The 18,174-nt window shown below is 41.9% G+C and overlaps 1 protein-coding gene and 1 pseudogene across 1 annotated transcript; one reads left to right on the top strand and one right to left on the bottom strand.

The window, feature by feature from the left end:
* Window positions 1-5,700: 5,700 nt before the first annotated feature.
* On the top strand, window positions 5,701-11,800 carry LOC119237585 (cytochrome c oxidase subunit NDUFA4-like; annotated as a pseudogene).
* Window positions 11,801-17,424: 5,624 nt separating this feature from the next.
* On the bottom strand, window positions 17,425-17,938 carry LOC119252855 (40S ribosomal protein S23-like). Its single transcript, XM_054699159.1, is given in 2 exon segments — window positions 17,425-17,682; window positions 17,684-17,938. Coding segments are annotated over 2 exon segments (432 nt in total). The 5' UTR covers window positions 17,915-17,938; the 3' UTR covers window positions 17,425-17,481.
* Window positions 17,939-18,174: the final 236 nt, after the last annotated feature.

Genomic DNA, 18,174 nt, shown 5'->3' with positions numbered 1-18,174 from the left:
GCGGCGAGTGTGTAGTGCTAGGTGGCCAGCCTCCTCTCTGGGCGGCTCCCAAGTCCCTGCTGCAGGTGGAGAGGACTCTGCACACAGTGGGGAGGCATTGGATGGACATGGTGCCTGCTGAGAGGCAGGGCTGGGGCGTCATGGACAGTGCTGGAGGCGCCGTGGCAGCACAGATGATGACCAAGGTCCAGGAGCATCAAAAGAGTTAAAGACACTGCAGGAGCACAGGAGGTGGACAAGGTCCAGGAGATGTGGGACAAGACCTCAAGTGAGGACATGGCCTATGAGGAGCAGCCTATGACCCTTGAGGCAGCAGAATGTAAGAGGACCACAATTGGTTATCCGGAGCTCGCCCCGCGCTGATGCAAGAATAACACTGATGGACTAGGACTAGCAAATCTGCCAGAAGGCAGGGAACTTTGTCAAGTTGATGTTAGTCCTTTGGGACCCTGGGAATGGGAGGGGTCTTTGCCCACCCCAGGAGATGAAAATCAAGGGGTGGCAAGTGGACCTTGCTGGCCTAATGCAGCCTTGTGTGAAGTTCTTTGCAGCCAGACAGAGAAGATGTATCCAGAAAGCCAACTTGGATAAAGCAAAACCTGGTGCCAAGGTTGGAGAGCTCTGAGCGGCTGACAAGCGGCTGAAAGGATGCTAAAGGAGGCAGGGTGTCTAAAAATCATCTGTGGGTGACATCCTTTTCACTTTTGAAGAAGAGTGAGAACCTGAGGACCCTGTCCTCGGGTCAAGTAGGGAACGTGGCTTGTGGGGGAGACCACAGCTGAAAAGGAAGCCGGAGAGGCCACATGTGGAGTTTGTTCTCCACAGCTCCTGACAGACGTGCATGTAAAGGGGTGGCCTTAGTACAGGGGTCTGCTCGTCACGGTGGTGGCTGTGAAAGCCGAGTGTTGGAGTGACAGCAGGGAGTACCCCTGGGGATTGGGTGATTACCCCCAAAAGAGTATCAAGTGTGTCGCCAATCTCAGTGAGTGCATCGGGGGTGGATGCAGTGTATGGCTTGGGCTGAGACCAGGCTGGAGAAGGCCAGGAAGTCTGACGGTTCCCAGATGTGATGACAGATGCCCTGAGTGGAGAGTGGTTCCCCTCACAGGAGCAGTGCCTTCACAGCAGACGTGGTGGATCATCTGCTGGCACCAATGACCATCTTGTCTCTGCCCCTAGGTAAGTGCCCTGCCTGGGCTTAGTTGTATTGTTGTATTTTGTTGTATCGCTCTCTTCAGTTGCATTGTGTTTACTTTTGTGGGTCATGGATGCAGTGTTTATATTGGCCAAGGCAAACTTGTGTGTAGATTGTATAGCAAAAAACCCTGAGGGGGTGGAATGTGGGGTAAATGGAAGTTATTGGATTTTCCCACCCTCCCACCATTAGCATCTATGATGAACACCTGTGCTGTCATATGCAGGCCTGATGGCGACACCTGAAGCCTGGTGTGGGCATGTGTGGGTGGGCGACCTGAGCCAAGACTGAGCAGATAGGGATGGTGTCACAGAGGACAATGCACAGTGCAGTAGAGAGCCCCCTCTCCGGAGAGACCCCCTTCTGGTTACAGAATTAGTTTTGTAATTTATCATTTATTCAGCAAATACTTAATGTGTATGTAATCAAAGTTAAATTGCTCCCAGTTCCTAAAGAACAACAACAACAACAAAAAACCTTACCTAACTTTCTCTTTGAGGTTTGTGTCCACAAATGCAGTTTATCTGCAGATAGACTCAGCCTCGAGAAGCAATTAACCTTGAACTCAGCACCAAGGCCATCTGGAGCCAGGAGATTAAAAATGGAGAAGGGGAACTAGTCAGATGTGAGGAACCCACCAACAGATACTTAAATCTCCAATTATTTTTGGGGAAAAATAGCCTCTTCATATTTCATATATGAACTTCCGTGAACTTCCCAATGAGCTTCAGTCAAATCCACACTTCTTTCTCTTTAACCTATGCCTTAGCCAACAAAGTTTAGCTCCTTTGTTCTCAACCCTAGTCCCCAAGACCTCATTATATAAGCTCATTACTTTTCTTAATAGGGGATTTGAGTTTACCTCCTGCATCCTTGCCAATCAATTTGCAATAAACCTTTCTTTCTCAAAATCCGGTGTCATGGTATATTGGCCTCTATACACATCAGGTAGTTAGCCCATGCTCAGCAACATGTGTTTACCATATGTAATCCCTCTTACAGGCAATGCAGCTCACCAGGGAAAGGATTAAGACTTCACTTCTGATTTCTCTGACTAGCCTAGAAGAGGAAGAGACAGTATAATTGTTAGGTTGGCATGCTCTAGAGAGGCAAGGGCTGTGGTTCTATTCCTTGTTGAGTTCCCAGAATCTTGAAGTTTTCTCTCATCAGTCCAGAAACCTGGCACAGTACCTGTAGGAATGTAGTAGGTATTAAGTTAAAATTTATTGTTTGGGGTCCTTTTCCATCCTGAGCTACATCTGGGCATGGGATAAAAGTGCTCCCATAGTGAATCTCATTTTACAGGATCATCATGGCTCTCCTAAGGCCACGCAGGAGCCAGTAGAGACAAGGTAAAGAGTAGGTACATAGGAAATCTGGGATGTGTAAAGATGACAGCGTGTTGGGAAGCCTTCTTGTTTAACATTCTCAGGCAGCCTTGGATGGGTCAAAGGGATACAGAGGGGGCATTAGTTGTAGTATGGGATACACATCTTTTTTTTTTGACTAATAATTGGAATTTATTGGACAATTTGCAAAGCACTGTGCAACACATCACATCCTCTCAACTCTTCCCCATGGAAGCCTAGAGGTAGGTATTGCAACTACGTCTTAAACAACAGTTTCAGAGAAAATAAATCCCTTGCCCATGATCATACTGGTAATTTGATACTAATCCCTCTTTCTCACCAAGATGGCCTGACAGGGATAAAACTCATCTCCATGTATGAAGGGTCCAAAATTTTTAAAGAGAAGCAGAATCACTTCGTCTCATTACCATATAGGCAATCAGTGTTATCACTGTCTAAAAATAGGTGATTTTTCTAATAAAGCCGTTTCTCTAAATCATTCTTCAGTTTACTGATTCTGAAAAAATGTCTTCAGCAATGATGTTATCAGTAAAGTTGTCCAACAAGCCTCTAAAACTAAACATCCAATGAAAGGGGACTTTATATGTTGTGCAAATTATACTCTTAGGAGTTTAGCTTATAGTTACAACTTGCATAGAATTGTATAACAACAGGTTCAAGTTTGTCACTATACTGTAATTGCAAAAGATAGGAAACAACCTAAATAATCATTAGTGGATTAAATAACTTATGGTATCCCCATTTAATAGAAGCAGCCAAAATCCACTTATACAGCTAAAAAGGGGAAGAGGTTCCTGTTCCTTAAATACTGACATGGAATGACCCCAGATGAAAAAATACTGACATGGAATGACCCCAGATGTTAAAAAAAAAGAAAAAGGCAAGGAACAAACTCTCTGTACAGTTTATCATTTTTTGTAAAAAAAAAAAAAAAAAAAAAACCCATGCACATGTGTGTTTATTTAGGCACAGAATCTTTCTCAAACCTATACAGGAAAATGCTGACAGTGGCTGCCCCCAGGAAGGGAATGAGATGCTGGAAGGACAGGGGTGGAAGAGCCCATTTATTCTAAATCACTTTTGTATCTTGACCCATGAAAAATATGGTGTACTCAAACTTTTTAATAAAAAAAAAAAATGGACAGATTATACATTTAACAACTGCAAGAGTAATTTCTTCAGGGGAAAAAAGCATAAATTGTAGAGAGAAGAAGAAATTCTCCTTCTTGTGATTGATACTAATTTTATTATACAGTTGGGTCAAACTTCTTGTGAAAATCACTATAAAATTATAATATAAATGCATTTTTAAATATGAAAAAGCATAAAATTTCCCTTTACAAACTTCTTGTCATTTATGCATCGTGTAATATCAATGTATGCATAGTACCTTAAAGAAAGCCTGATTATTCTGAGAGAAGAGAGATCAAATTATCATTAAGGAAAAACAGGCCTACTAGGCTATGAATTTTACTGAGGATAAAGACCATTATTTTACAAATTTTAAAATTTCTTAGTTCGTGACAGAGTTCTTGGAATAGAGTTTCTCAATTAATGAAAAGCAAATTGAATACTGGTTAAATTAACATAATTTAGTACCAGATGTTTAGATACTATTTTAACTGCTAATCTGTGAAATCAGTATTTATATCTGATCCGCTATACAAAAGCCCCTTAATTTTTATTTTGAAAAAAGGTAATAGAAATTCCACAGAATGAGAGAGAGACAGCTACTTAAACGTCGCTTACTAATCTAGCACCAGAGCTCCAGTCTGAGAATCTCACACGTGGCCCAGAGGATGGGAATTGTGAGGATGCTGCAAAAGTCAGAGTTGTCCTCACCATGTGGCCCCATCTGTGCATTAAGGCAACACAGGGTCTAGCAAAGAAGAAAATCACTGAGACTGGAGGTTAAAACTAAAGCTTTTGGTTCAGAGTTAAAGGAGACCCCAAGTACAGTAGAATTCAGAAGGCAGCGTTGGAGTCGGCCTAATGAACTAGGAGGTTTCTTCTTGGCATCCAAGTCCTTTTTAATATCTTCAAGTTTTTTTGCCAGGTTTGGTATGTCATAGTTCTGTGCCAGATACATTCCAACCTCATTGCCCAAAGTAAATCCAAGCAGAAACTGGAGCATGGTGTTGACCAGGAGGGAGCGGAGAGCAACAGCAGTTTGTGGGCCAGTCTGAGCCTGCCTCCCCTGATGAGGGGCCTTCGGGTGGGATACACGTCTTGATACAATCTAGGGAACCAGATTCCATCCCCAAAAGGACAATTTTTGGAACCGCTCTATTCCTCTTGACTGAGGACTTGAGAAATGTGTATTGTTGCTGTAAATGTGTTCAAAGCACAGAGCAAATTTAGAAAGTATTTTCTCCAAATCCTTATTAATTTTAGGAAGAGACATTTTCTCATTGGAAAGTGTTAGTGGGCTTCTTTAGGATTATAAGATCATATGTTAGCCACAGGCATCTACATTCACATGGTGTAAACAGCTGTTTTACTTGCATTAAGAGGATGAAGTCAACTTAGTTGAGAGAGACTGATATCTAATTATGGGGGAAAATTCCTGAGTTATTTTTCCATGTGAGAGAAAGTATGTCAGCCATAAAATAGAATTATAGTTTTTATTTTTTATTTTTTAAAGATTTGTTTATTTATTTTTATTTATTTATACAAGCACTGGGGAGAGTCAGAAGCGTGGGAGGGCGAGAGAATTCACCAGAGTCAGAGCGGAGAGCAGAGCAGGCAGAAAGACCAAAGTACACTGCTGAGGGGAGCAGCTGGCGGCAGGAGAGGTCTGCGCGCCATGTGGGACCCTCCATTGGTGGCCGGGGAGCATGGCCGGGGAGCAGCCGGGGATCGAACCGGCACTGCAGAGGCTGCAGGCAGCTTCACAACCCAGTGCTCAACCGCTGCGCCACCGGGAAGGCCCGGATTATAGTTTTTAAAAGACTGATTTTTTTGAAAGGTCTCAGGGAAACTACTCCAAAGGACAACTTAAGTATCAGTTTACTGTGGGTGGGCAGAATTTTCCACCAGAAAAATAGTGAAATTAAGTTGCAAAAGATAAGGCCCAGACTTAGTCCTGTGTCTGTGTATTTGTTTCCTTTGCAGCCCAAGGCCTCTGCCACAACTATGCTCCACCAGATGCTTGGTCAGGCCAAGAAGCAACCCAACCTGATCCCCTTCTTTGTGTTTACTGGAGTTGGAGGGACTGGTGCAGCCTGTATGTCATGTATCTGGTTTTGTTCAATCCAAATGTCATTTGGAACTGAAAGAATAATCTAGAACCCCGGAACAAACTATCAATAGGTCCCAATAATCAATACAAGATGTGCTCAGAGAATGTGGATGACAGCAAACTCAAGAACTTCTAGATGAAATGTTTCCCTACATATCTATTTAAGCTGAAGTTCTTCCACAAACCATTTGCATAGTTTTCTACTTAGCCAGGAAATATTTCCCCTTCTAAATGCACAAAATTATGTTTGTGGATTGTATTGGGATTTACACTGATTAAATAAATACCGCAACTTGAAAAAAATTTTCAAAAGATGAGCAGATGCCACAAGGAGCACAGTGACCAAATCATCTGCCCCTCCGTATTAGAGAGGTATCAATTCCCTTTGTGTCTAGAGGGGATCATAGGAGTACCCATCACCCAGGGACTGCCACATACACTAAGCCCTGTGTGGGATGAGTTCTTTGTATACCATGGATATTAACCCTTTTTATGTCGTGTGACATATGAGTATATTCTCCCATTCAGTAGGATGACTTTTGAATCTATTTTTTCACTATAAAAGAACTTTTTACTTTGAGGGACACCCAATTGTTTATTTTTGCTTTTATTTCCCTTGCTGTAGAGATTGAGTCCCCAAAGACATCTCTATCATTGATGTCATGAAATGTATCACTGGTACTTTCTTCTATGTATTTTTTGTTATAGGTTTTATATCTAATACAACGTCAAGAAAAGTAATTTTTTCCTGCCTTTGTTAGTGTCAGGGAAATATTATGAAAAAATAAAATCTCCCAGCCCAGAAAGCCTTTCCACAAAGACAGAAGAAAAAGAAAATTTCATTATTTAATAAGCATTAGCCAGAATGCGATGCCTATCACAGGCAATCCACTATCAATCATCAAAGAGAAAGAAATCTTACCCTTTTATGTGGCCAACAGATATGGCCTATTATATACATGTTCTCCAGATAAACACTAACTAATCCATAAGGAAGAGACTTGACAGCACCCTTTACTACACACAGTTTATCCTAATTCACCAGTTACTTGGAGGTTCCTTCTGTATTAGTTCACTGGTTTTATACAAGGGAAAAGTAAATCTCTCCTATTTTTATTACAGGAGATATTTTTGCCACTGGGAACAAAGTTGTCATCCAAGTTAGGCTCCTACCCACAGAAACTGGGAGATAGGGGTGTTGTTTCCCTTAAGGTTTACATTTCAAAAAGATAGCTCCTAAGTCCTTGAGACAGGGCATACCTAGGTCATAAAGCCGGCAAGAGGCCTATTTAGCTTCTAAAAAGATGTACCTATGTTTCAAAGAGACAGAGAAAGAACTTACACAATTTCTCAAGGAAAAAGAAGGAAATCTCTTTATTTTCAACAGGAAACATTAAGCCTCACTTTTCATTTGTATTTTTCCTTACATGAAGCAGGAGCTCTTCTGTGTTAGCTATGGTTGTTAGTAACCATGATGTTCAGAGTACTTGTAATTCTCATCACCTTAGAATGCATTCATCTACTCCTTCATTTATCAGATTATAATTAAATCTTATATTTCCAGAAACAAGCCTGGACTATGTTGATTCAGAAGTGAGTCAGAAAGACAGATTCCTCTCATCAGAGAAATTATATTCCATGGAAGGAGGCAGATAATAAACAAATAAATTTACTTAATACTTTATTTACAATTTAATTACAGGTGATGTTAAGGGTAATGAGGACAAATAAAATAGCATAAAAGGGCAAGCTTGATGGGAAGTGTTATTAGGAAAACTTTATGTGGAGATAGTACTTGAGCTGGGATGTGAAGGAAATGGTGAAAGACTATAAGAGGAGATGAGGATCCCAAGCAAAGAGAAATCAAGAAAAACGTTGATTTTTGGCTTGAGCAAGAGAATGAATGTAAGTGACATTTACAATGCATGGGACTGCAGGGGAAATGTACATCTGTGAAACCTGAAACAATTCTCTTCACAAGGTTGAGATGTCTTTTAAACATCAAGATACAGACGTTGGGCCTCCTGGGTGGCACAGCGGTTTGTTCAGTGGGTTGAGCCCAGCGCTGTGAAGCTGTCAGCAGCCTCTGCAGCACAGTTTGATTTCCACATGGTGTGGCAGAACTCTCCTGCCTCGGCCCCTGCTCCCCTCAGCAGCGTCTTCAGTCCATCTGCCTGTTCTGCTCCCCACTCTGTCTCTGGCAAATTCTCTCACCCTCCCACGCCTCTGACTATATCCCAGTACTTGTATAAACAAACAAATCTTTAAAAAAAAAAAAAGATACAGATGTTAAGAAGAAAATAAGTTACATAATTTTAGAGTAACATTAAGTCTGAGAGAAGTCTAGGTAAATATGGAAGTTGTCAGTGTATAGACATTATTTAAATCAGGAATCCAGATTTCCTTTTCTGGTTGAATTGAGTAGCTTGTGGATGACTCATGTTCCCATGAAAAAGAGATTTAAAGGGAAATAAGATTTTTTTTTTTAAGATTTGTTTATTTATTTATTTATACAAGCACTGGGTACAGTCAGAAGCGCGGGAGGGTGAGAGAATTCACCAGAGCCAGAGCGAGGAGCAGAGCCCGCAGAAGGACCGAAGTACACTGCTGAGGGGAGCAGCAGGCGGCAGGAGAGGTCTGCGCGCCATGTGGGACCCTCCTCCGGGGGCTGGGGAGCAGCCGGGGATCGAACCGGCACTGCAGAGGCTGCTGGCAGCTTCACAACACAGCGCTCAACCGCTGCGCCCCAGGGGAGACCCAGGAAATAAGATTTTTTTAAAAAGTGAATTTGTGGGCCTCCCTGGTGGCGCAAGGGGTTAAGCACCACACTATGAAGCAATCTGAAGCCTCTGCAGCATGAATTCAATCCCCAGCCAGCCAGGGAGAAACCCACATGGTACAGCAGACCTCTCCTGTCTCACCCTCAGCAGTGTATTTCAGTCAGTCTGCCTGTTCTGTTCCCCACTCTGTCTCTGGCGAATCCTCTCATCCCCTGCATCTCTGGCCTGTACCCCAGCTCTTGTATGCATAAATAAATAAATCTTTAAAAAAAAAAACTGAATTTGTATGACATCATCAGAGAACTGCCTGGGGAATTTGAATTTAAGTGGGAAGACACTAAAAGGAAGAAGTCAGCATGGTGAGCCAAAAATCTTTATCTGACTTTTGCCTGTTGGAAACTGGGCTGTTAATAGCATGAGGAAGGCTTAAAAATCCAGGCACAAAGAGGTCTGGGACAATTGCTGCTAAGAGACAGAGAAGGGAGCAAAATAAAGTGGCAAAATTAAAATTTGTGGATGGCAAGGAAGCCAGGATTCAAGTGGCCGAAATTCCAGGGAAAGGAGAAAGGACAAGATTCCATCATATGATGTTTTCTCCTTCCCCTTAAGTCATCTGCCAAATTCTCTGACTACAGTAAGCAGAGGAATAAGAAATTACACAGAGAGTCTCTAAATTATCCCATAGTGTCTCAGAGCTAAAGAGGAAACCATAAAATTTCAAGAGCCAATGATGTAGACAGATCCTTAGTAAACACATCACACTTTTGGTTGAGACATTTCAAGGTACACACTAGGAGTGATGGAGCCATCAAAAACTATAAATTTGCCTCTTATCATCTCAGTCCCTTGTCTAAGATCATCTTGCCCCATCTTCATGAAGAAGTAAATACATTTGTTACTTAAATATCAGTAGATCCGTAGAACAGAACAGTGAATCCAGAAACAGGTCAACATACATACAAATCACCTGATTGTCCACAAAGTTGTCTGTGAAATATAATAGAGCAAACATAACCTCTTCAACATGGTGCATTTCAGTGGGAAATCAATGTAGAAAAATTTATTCACAGTGAATCACAGATTTAAATATGAAAGGTCAAAACAATGGAGATCCAAGTAAAAGGTGATTTTGTGGTAGGCAAATGTACCTGATAAAGGAAAAGTATAGTCCATTAAAAAATGATAAATTGGACTTGATTAAAGTGAGACCTTCTGTTATCAAAAGTCAGCATAGAAGCACTAGAGAATTTTGGGGAAGTACTGAAACTATCCTATATTTTGATTATGGTGGCAATTATACAACTTTAAGGCCAACTATGTTGATTCACAATATTTCTCAAACAGGCAAATGCTGGTTGTGCTAGGAGGACCGTACCCCAGAGAAATTGTAGCGCCTACTCAGCTTGTACCATCAGGATCAAGCATTGAGTACTCAACATGTCCCAATTCTCTAAGCCTCGGTGTTTCCTTCTTCTAGAAAGGAAATGGAATAGAAATAGAATGTCTTCATGTCACTGTGAGGATTTAATGCTTAGAACAATGGCAGAGAAGTAGAAAGTATCCAAAAATTGTTAAAGTTCCTGAAACATGCAGTTGATGAAGGAAGTAGCAAACCTGAAACATGGGTGCACTTTCTTTGTGCAGATTCAGGCTGCCCAGTTAAGAGTCTGAGTCCCACCAGGGGCCCACAGTCTTCCTCTTCGACGACCACAGCCCTACCCAGCTATTTCCCTCACTGCCTGGGTCTGTGCCGGGTGCCCGAGCTTGCATAACAGATGCCATGGGCATCTCTTCTCTGACTGAGGCTTTCTTTGGTACCACATGAACTTGCTTGACCACATCAGATAGATGCCAGGGATATGGGAATAGGGCTTTCTGAGGGTGCCCCTCAAACAATGGGGCATGGAAGTTGGTTGAAAAACGTTGCAGCCTTGAACATTCAACTGGGATGATTTTAAGTTTGCCACACACTGCTCTTCAGGGTCCCCCCAGCGAGAATGAGTATAAATCTGTTCATTAATGCCACCATGGATGGCTTTTCTACCTTTCTCATTGTATTTCCCCCACTTTCTCTCTTTTGTCTTTGGGATCATCTTACAAATAAACCATGTCCTTGTCCAAGTCTTAAAGATCTTCTTTGGGAAAATCAAATCTAAAACTGCTGGTATGACAGTCATCAAGTGTCAGTCAGATGACAACAAAGACTATTTTGCTGATATTAAATGCCATGCTGGTTACACTGGGAAGACATATGGAGGGTCAGGATAAGGTACAAATAGAAAGGGAAGCATGAGTTTATGCACTGGTTCTATTACTTCAAATATATTGACTCTGCTATGTAACGAAAGGAATGACATGATAAAGACATGTTGTGAAAACCAAAATCCTGCCAAGGCAGCATTTAAACAGACACTCATATCCCGTAGCAAAAGGTAAACTGCAATGAAATTGAAACCAGGATTTAATTTAAGGGCAGTAGAGTAAATGGATGTCAAATACGCAGACTTTGCAAGTCTTCTCTGCTAAATTAGAACCCTGAGAAGGGTTAAACCTTGAAACATAGGACAGGAGTGGCTATTGGGATTTTCCTGTGGCTCTTGAACCCACTGATTTCCTCCCACAAGCCTCCAGGTCCATAGACGTTTCCTTACCTTTACTAGAGGAAAGCAGGCTCCTGTGACCGTGCGGCCATACAGACTTCCTGAAGTGGCTGCATCACACTGTGATGTCTGTGCACTTTGAATTCCACTTGTGCCCCCTCCTCATGACCTCTAGACCAGTGACTAGGTTCAGGTCTCAGCAGAGACTCGTGAGGAAAAAGCTGATTTACCAAATGAGCTGCATGATGTGTCTAATTTGTATTGTCAAGCATTGGGGAACTTGTCAAGAGTGGATTGTGAGGTTTTCACCTGCTGAGTGATATAAGGCTGGGCACAGAGGAATTTGACATCTTATGGAGACACATGACATTGGCTCTGGACTCTACTGGGAGGATTCTTTAAAGATTTGACATGATGATCATGATGATGCCACAGTAAATGATGTGGAGGTGCAAGAACTGCTTTGGCAAGTACTGAAGGTCAGCCATCAAGAATTTAATGCTTATATGATTCCAGAGTACCCACTGGGATGGTTCTGGTGCTAATTATGGTTATCATAACTCTATTATGGTCCTGGAGAGGGCCCAGATTGGATCTCACAAAAGCAATACTGAATGCACAGGAAAGGCAAGCAGCAGGATGACTGAGGTCAGCAGTGAGTTTCTGTCCACTAAAGGTTCTGGTACAGGCAAAAGTGTGATTTAGAAAGTAGGCTACCTGGTGCCAGCAGGGCTGACAGAATTCCACTGAAGAGAAGCCAGAGGGTAACATTTCACTGTCAAAAGTAAGATAGGTGGGCCTCCCTGGTGGCCCAGCGGTTGAGCACTAGGTTGAGAAGCTGCCCGCAGCCTCTGCAGCGCCGGTTCCATCCCCTGGCCGCTGGGCGAGGGTCCCACATGGCGCACAGACCTCTCCTGCCCCTCAGCAGTGTACCTTGTTCCTTCTGCTTGTTCTGCTCCCTGCTCTGGCTCTGGTGAATTCTCTCACCCTCCCACACTTCTGACTGTACCCAGTGCTTATATAAATTAAAAAAAAAAAAATAAGATAGGTATAACTCTGGCTTTGCAACCTGGGGAACTTTTTTTTTTTTTAAATAAATTTTATTTTTATATTCCCCATACAATTGCAACCCCCTTATTTTGACCCCAATCCCTCCCCTCCCCACCCCCCACCCAGCACAGTGTGTCTCTGGTTCATAGTTGTTTGTTGATTTTGATTTTTACTTTCTCATAGTTAATCATTTTCCTGGTCCCTTATTTAAGTTTTCTAGATTCCTGCTATGAATGAGACCATCCAGTATTTTTCTTTTTCTTTCTGGCTTATTTCACTGAGCATGATCCCTTCCAGCGCCATCTATGTTGCTGCAAATTGCATGTGTTTATCTTTTTTGAATGCTGAGTAATATTCCATGGTGTATATGTACCACATCTTCTTGATCCAGTCATCTATTTTTGGGCGTTTAAGTTGTTTCCAAAGCTTAGCTATTGTAAAGAGTGCTGCTATAAACATAGGGGTGCAGGTGCTCTTTGGAATTGATGTTTCTGTGTCCTTTGGGTAAATACCTAGGAGTGGAATTGCTGGATCATATGGAAGCTCTATGTTTAGTAGGTCCAGAAATCTCCTACAACCTGGGGTCCTTGATCTTCAAGGATTTGTGTCAGTGGCAGATTTTGTTCCTAGGTTTGAGATTAATTGGGCAGCCAGAAATGTCATTGTTCCCTGAGGTCTGGGAGCTACTCTATCAAATTAATCAAACCTAAAAAAAAGGGCATGGGAACTTCTGATTTGCAGCCCTACTGAACAGAAGTGAGCAACCTGAAAACCTATTATTTATGATTTGCATTTGAGGTGGGTAGAAGCCATAACCTGTGGGATCTGATACAGACTCCAGGTAGAAAGTATCAGAATTGAGTTAAGTTGTAGAACACCCAAGTGTTATCACAGAAAATTATTCAGTGGGAAAAATGTGTGGGGAAAAAAACCTCCACACATTTGGTGACCAGCAGTGAAGTGTTCTGTATGAATAGTAAAGGAGAAAAACATAGGTGTAAAATGGACTTTTCCCTTTAGAGCAATCAAGTACAAAATCACAAGCATAATTTTAATGTCTGAACCAATTCACAGAGTTCATTGTTTGAATGGGGACCAACAGAGCGTCTGCAAGTAGAGGAGACATGTACTCACCTTTTTCTTGCTTGATGAGACGTTGGCCATGGGCCCAAGAAACTACTTGGGGAAAAGGATGCATGCAGATCTACTGAGGGCTGTTGGATATAGGTAATGAGCTCCTCCTAAGAGCAGAGTGACACGACAATCTGTCACAATCCTCAGGTTAACCTGGAGCATATGGAGACCAGATGATGCACAGCTCAAGTCCATCTTATACTGGATCGAAAAATAGTATGAACTCACCTCATGGTAATCTCTCTGGTCTTCCACTATAAAGTTATAAGGCTGTCCCTGGCAGCTGGCAGAACACACACACTGATTGTATGACCTATAAACTAAAATTCATTATGGGCCAAATGAGTGAGCTTGAAACTGCCTTGCTATATCAAAATATTGTCGAGCAGGGTCATATTGCATCCAGGTAGAATTGCAGCCTCATAGATAAAGGGAATATAGGCCCCATCACTACCTAAGTAGGCTATTGCAAAAACAAGATGTGCCATGGCAGCTAAGTGTCAACTACCAGAAACCTCACGGTGTGGTTGTTCCATATACAGCTGTTCTGCAGAAGCGCTAGTCTTATAGGACCAGATCAACACAGACTCTGGCAAGTGTTTTGTGGCTATTTATCTGAAGAATGTTTTCAGTCTCTCTCAGGAAAGACGATCAAAAGCAATTTTCAATTACTTGGGTAATAAAGAAGTTTACATTCATGTTTTTTCTGCAAGGCTATGACAATCTTTCTGTTCTATATCACAATATAATCTGAAGGAATTTTGATCATTTTGACATTCCACTATTCTGATGACATCATGCTAAGTGGAGCTTATGAATAGGATAGAAAGTCCTCTGGATGATCTGTAAGACAAATGTGTATCATGGAGTAGAACAAACTGTAAACCCTCCCTCTTTTCACCTCTAAAGTATTTTATTGGGTTGCCTACATGAAAATGTTTGCCTCTATTTCCTAGATTCTTCAAAACCATGGTTCCACTGAGGCTGCTGTAGCTATGAATCTCCCTATAAGCCTCCTTCACACTCAATTCATTGTGGTTATAATTCTATGTGGTTATATCAACTTTCCTTCAACGGTTTTGTTTTTAATAATTAAATTGATTTATTTATTATCTTCCATCGTTGTGCATTTTTGTACAATATTTGATTTCTCCCCCCAGTTCTCCCATCCCCATAGTTCTTATAGTTCTCATAGTTCCCACCAGCATAGTTCTCCCACCACCATATTACCTGTGAATGGTCACCAGAGTCCCTGGTGCTCACTCCTGCCCTGTTTTGACCCCTCTCCCTAATTCAAAAGTTTTTTTTAAAGATTTATTAATGCATACAAGAACTGGGGTACAGGCCGGAGGTGTGGGGAGTGAGAGGATTCACCAGAGACAGAGTGGGGAGCAGAAAAGGTGGATCTCCTGAAATGCACTGCTGAGGGGAGCAACAGGCCAGACAAGAGAGGTCTGCTGAGCCATGTGGGTAGCTCCCTGGCGGGGGGACTGAACTCTTGCTACAGTGGCTGCGGGTAGCTTCATAGTGCTGAGACTTAACCCCTTGCGCTACCAGGGAATCCCAAATTCAAGAGTTTTGTACATAATCATTGCCTCTTTTATTTTATTTTTTTTTTATAGAGGCATGTTTATTTATTTATTTGTTTGTTTGTTTGTTTGTTTGTTTATACATGCACTGGGTACAGTCAGAAGCGCGGGAGGGTGAGAGGATTCACCAGAGCCAGAGCGGGGAGCAGAGCAGGCAGAAGGACCGAAGTACACTGCTGAGGGGAGCAGCGGGCGGCAGGAGAGGTCTGCGCACCATGTGGGACCCTCCTCTGGTGGCTGGGGAGCAGCCGGGAATCGAACCGGCGCTGCAGAGGCCGCGGGCAGCTTCGCAACCCAGCGCTCAACCGCTGCGCCACCGGGGATGCCCTCATTGCCTCTTTTAAAACAACATTGGTGAGGGGAGAAAAGGTACATGTTATCTTTCTGTGTTCCTGTTTCACTGTTTGTATCATAAATGCCTGGGTAGCTAAGATTTGTGAGGAAGTATAGAGAATAACTCATTCAGGGAAAATTATCCCTCCAAGGAACTATAATTCTCTCTGGGAAGTGGAATTAGATTCTCTGCACTGATTTACTGCATCTGAGGATATCTGCTTCCTATCACTCTGGAAATCACTGGAATGTTTCCCTTCTAGTTAATTTTGACATTCTCCTTGGGCATTTTCATTAACCACTGGTAATTTATTTATAATAATTAATACTCTGTACAAGTCTTTTTCAAAGAATTAGCAAGATGTCCATTTGCAGCAATTGTCATTCCTGCTAGGGGTGGCATGATAATCACAATTCTGGAAAGAGATGAGATCAAAAGGTTCCCAAAGTTATAACCCAGGGTTTAGCTGCTTCTCAACATCCAGAAAGACCATCACACCTTAGCCAGTATGCTTGCAGCACAGGTGCATTAAGTATTTACATACACTAGGTGAGAGGAAATGCTGGAAAAGCCTTGCTAACTGGGCTCGCCAATGGGGGGAAAGCTGTTTCCTGGTAATTGTAAAGAGATGATGTAGGTCCTTCCCCTTCATCAGCCTTAGATACCACTTACTTTGTCTTCCAGCAAGTGTTTCATATTTATCTACCTTTTCTCTGTGATAAAAGTACTTATAATTTCCATTTGCAAAATATGGATTATAACACATATGTCAAGATATAGAATGTTTGAACACATACGTCAATATATTGATTGTTTTTGTTGTTGTTTTTAAATGAATTTTATTTTTATATTCCCCATACAATTGGAACCCCCTTATTTTGACCCCAATCCCTCTCCTTCCAGCCCCCACCCCCCATAGCATGTCTCTGGTTCATAGTTGTTTGTTGATTTTGATTTTCACTTTCTCATAGTTAATCATTTTTCTGGTCCCTTATTTAAGTTTTCTAGATTCCTGCTATGAGTGAGACCATCCGGTATTTTTCTTTTTCTTTCTGGCTTATTTCACTGAGCATGATCCCTTCCAGAGCCATCCATGTTGCTGCAAATTGCATGTGTTTATCTTTTTTGAATGCTGAGTAATATTCCATGGTATATATGTACCACATCTTCTTGATCCAGTCATCTATTTTTGGGCATTTGGGCTGTTTCCAAAGCTTAGCTATTGTAAAGAGTGCTGCTATAAATATAGGGGTGCAGGTGCTCTTTGGAATTGATGTTTTTGTGTCCTTTGGGTAAATACCTAGGAGTGGAATTGCTGGATCATATGGAAGCTCTATGTTTAGTAGGTCCAGAAATCTCCACACAGCTCTCCATAGTGGTTGGACCAGTTTGCACTCCTACCAACAGTGCAGGAGAGTTCCTTTTTCTCCACATCCTCACCAACATTTGTTGTTGCTAGTTTTTTTAATATATGCCATCCTCACTGGTGTAAGATGGTGTCTCATGGTAGTTTTGATTTGCATTTCCCTGATTACAAGTGATGTTGAACATTTTTTCATATGCCTGTTGGCCATTTACATTTCCTCTTCAGAGAAGTTTCTTTTTAGCTCTTCTGCCCATTTTTTGACTGGGTTATTTTCTTTGTTGTTGCTGAGTCTCATCAGCTCTTTGCAGATTTTTGTGATCAGTCCTTTATCATTAGTGTTGTGTGCCAAAATGTTCTCCCAGTTGGTGGGGTTTCTCTTTGTTTTTGTTATTGTCTCTTTTGCTGTGCAGAAGCTCTTTAATTTGATGTAGTCCCAGCTGTTGATCTTTGCCTTCACTATCACTGCTTTGGGTGAAGTGTCTGTAAAGATGTCTTTGATGTGCATATCACGTAGTGTTTCGCCTATATTTCCTTCTATGTATTTTATGGTTTCAGGTCTTATGTCTAGTTCTTTAGTCCATTTTGAGTTGATTTTTGTGTATGGTGTGAGGTAGTGGTCAAGCTTCATTCTTTTCCATGTAGCAACCTAGTTTTCCCAGCACCATTTATTGAACAAACTTTCTTTGCTCCAATGCATAGTCTTTGCTCCTTTGTCAAAGATTAGTTGACCATAAATCTGTGGGTTTATTTCTGGATTTTCTTTTTTTTTTTTTTTTCTGACCATGTAGAAATTTATTGCTACCACCTTTTCACCATTGAAGCTTATGATCTTGGTCTTTCCTTCTTGCCTTTGTATAAGGCCAAAAGAGACACATTGGCTACTTTGACGACCTTAAAGCGGACTCCAGGAATGTCACCGACAGCATGACCTTTGCGACCAAATCCAGCAACCAGAACTTCATCATTTTCTTCAATAAAATTCAAACAACCATCATTGGGTACAAAGGCTGTGATTTTTTTTCCCGTTTTTGATCAACTGGACTCTCACACACTTCCGGATGGCAGAATTTGGCTGTTTGGCTTCAACTCCTACTTTTTCCAGCACAATTCCCTTGGCATGGGAAGTGCCTCCGAAAGGATTGGCCTTTAGGGCAGTACCTAAATGGGCTTTTTTGTACTGTTTATCATGCCACTTTTGATCTCGTCGGTGGCTTCTGAGCTTCCTGGCAGTACGAAGACCGCGACACTTGCCCATCCTGCCGGCGCCGAGGGCCTACGCAAAAAGTATTTCTGGATTTTCTATTCGATTCCGTTGGTCTGTGTGTCTGTTCTTGTTCCACTACCATGCAGTTTTGATGATTATGGCTTTGTAGTATAGTTTGAAGTCTGGGAGTGTGATGCCTCCATTCCCTTCTTTTTTTTTTCAGGAGAGCTTTGGCTATTTGGGGTTTTTGGTGATTCCATATGAATTTCATCAATAATTGTTCTATTTCTTTGAAGAATGACATTGAAATT

The sequence above is a fragment of the Talpa occidentalis genome, unplaced genomic scaffold (assembly GCF_014898055.3).
Source record: "Talpa occidentalis isolate TD23 unplaced genomic scaffold, MPIMG_talOcc4v2.1 talOcc4.10, whole genome shotgun sequence".
Classification (NCBI taxonomy): Eukaryota; Metazoa; Chordata; class Mammalia; order Eulipotyphla; family Talpidae; genus Talpa; species Talpa occidentalis.
Note: the sequence above shows the minus strand (reverse complement) of the source record. Positions and strands in the feature narration are given on the sequence as shown.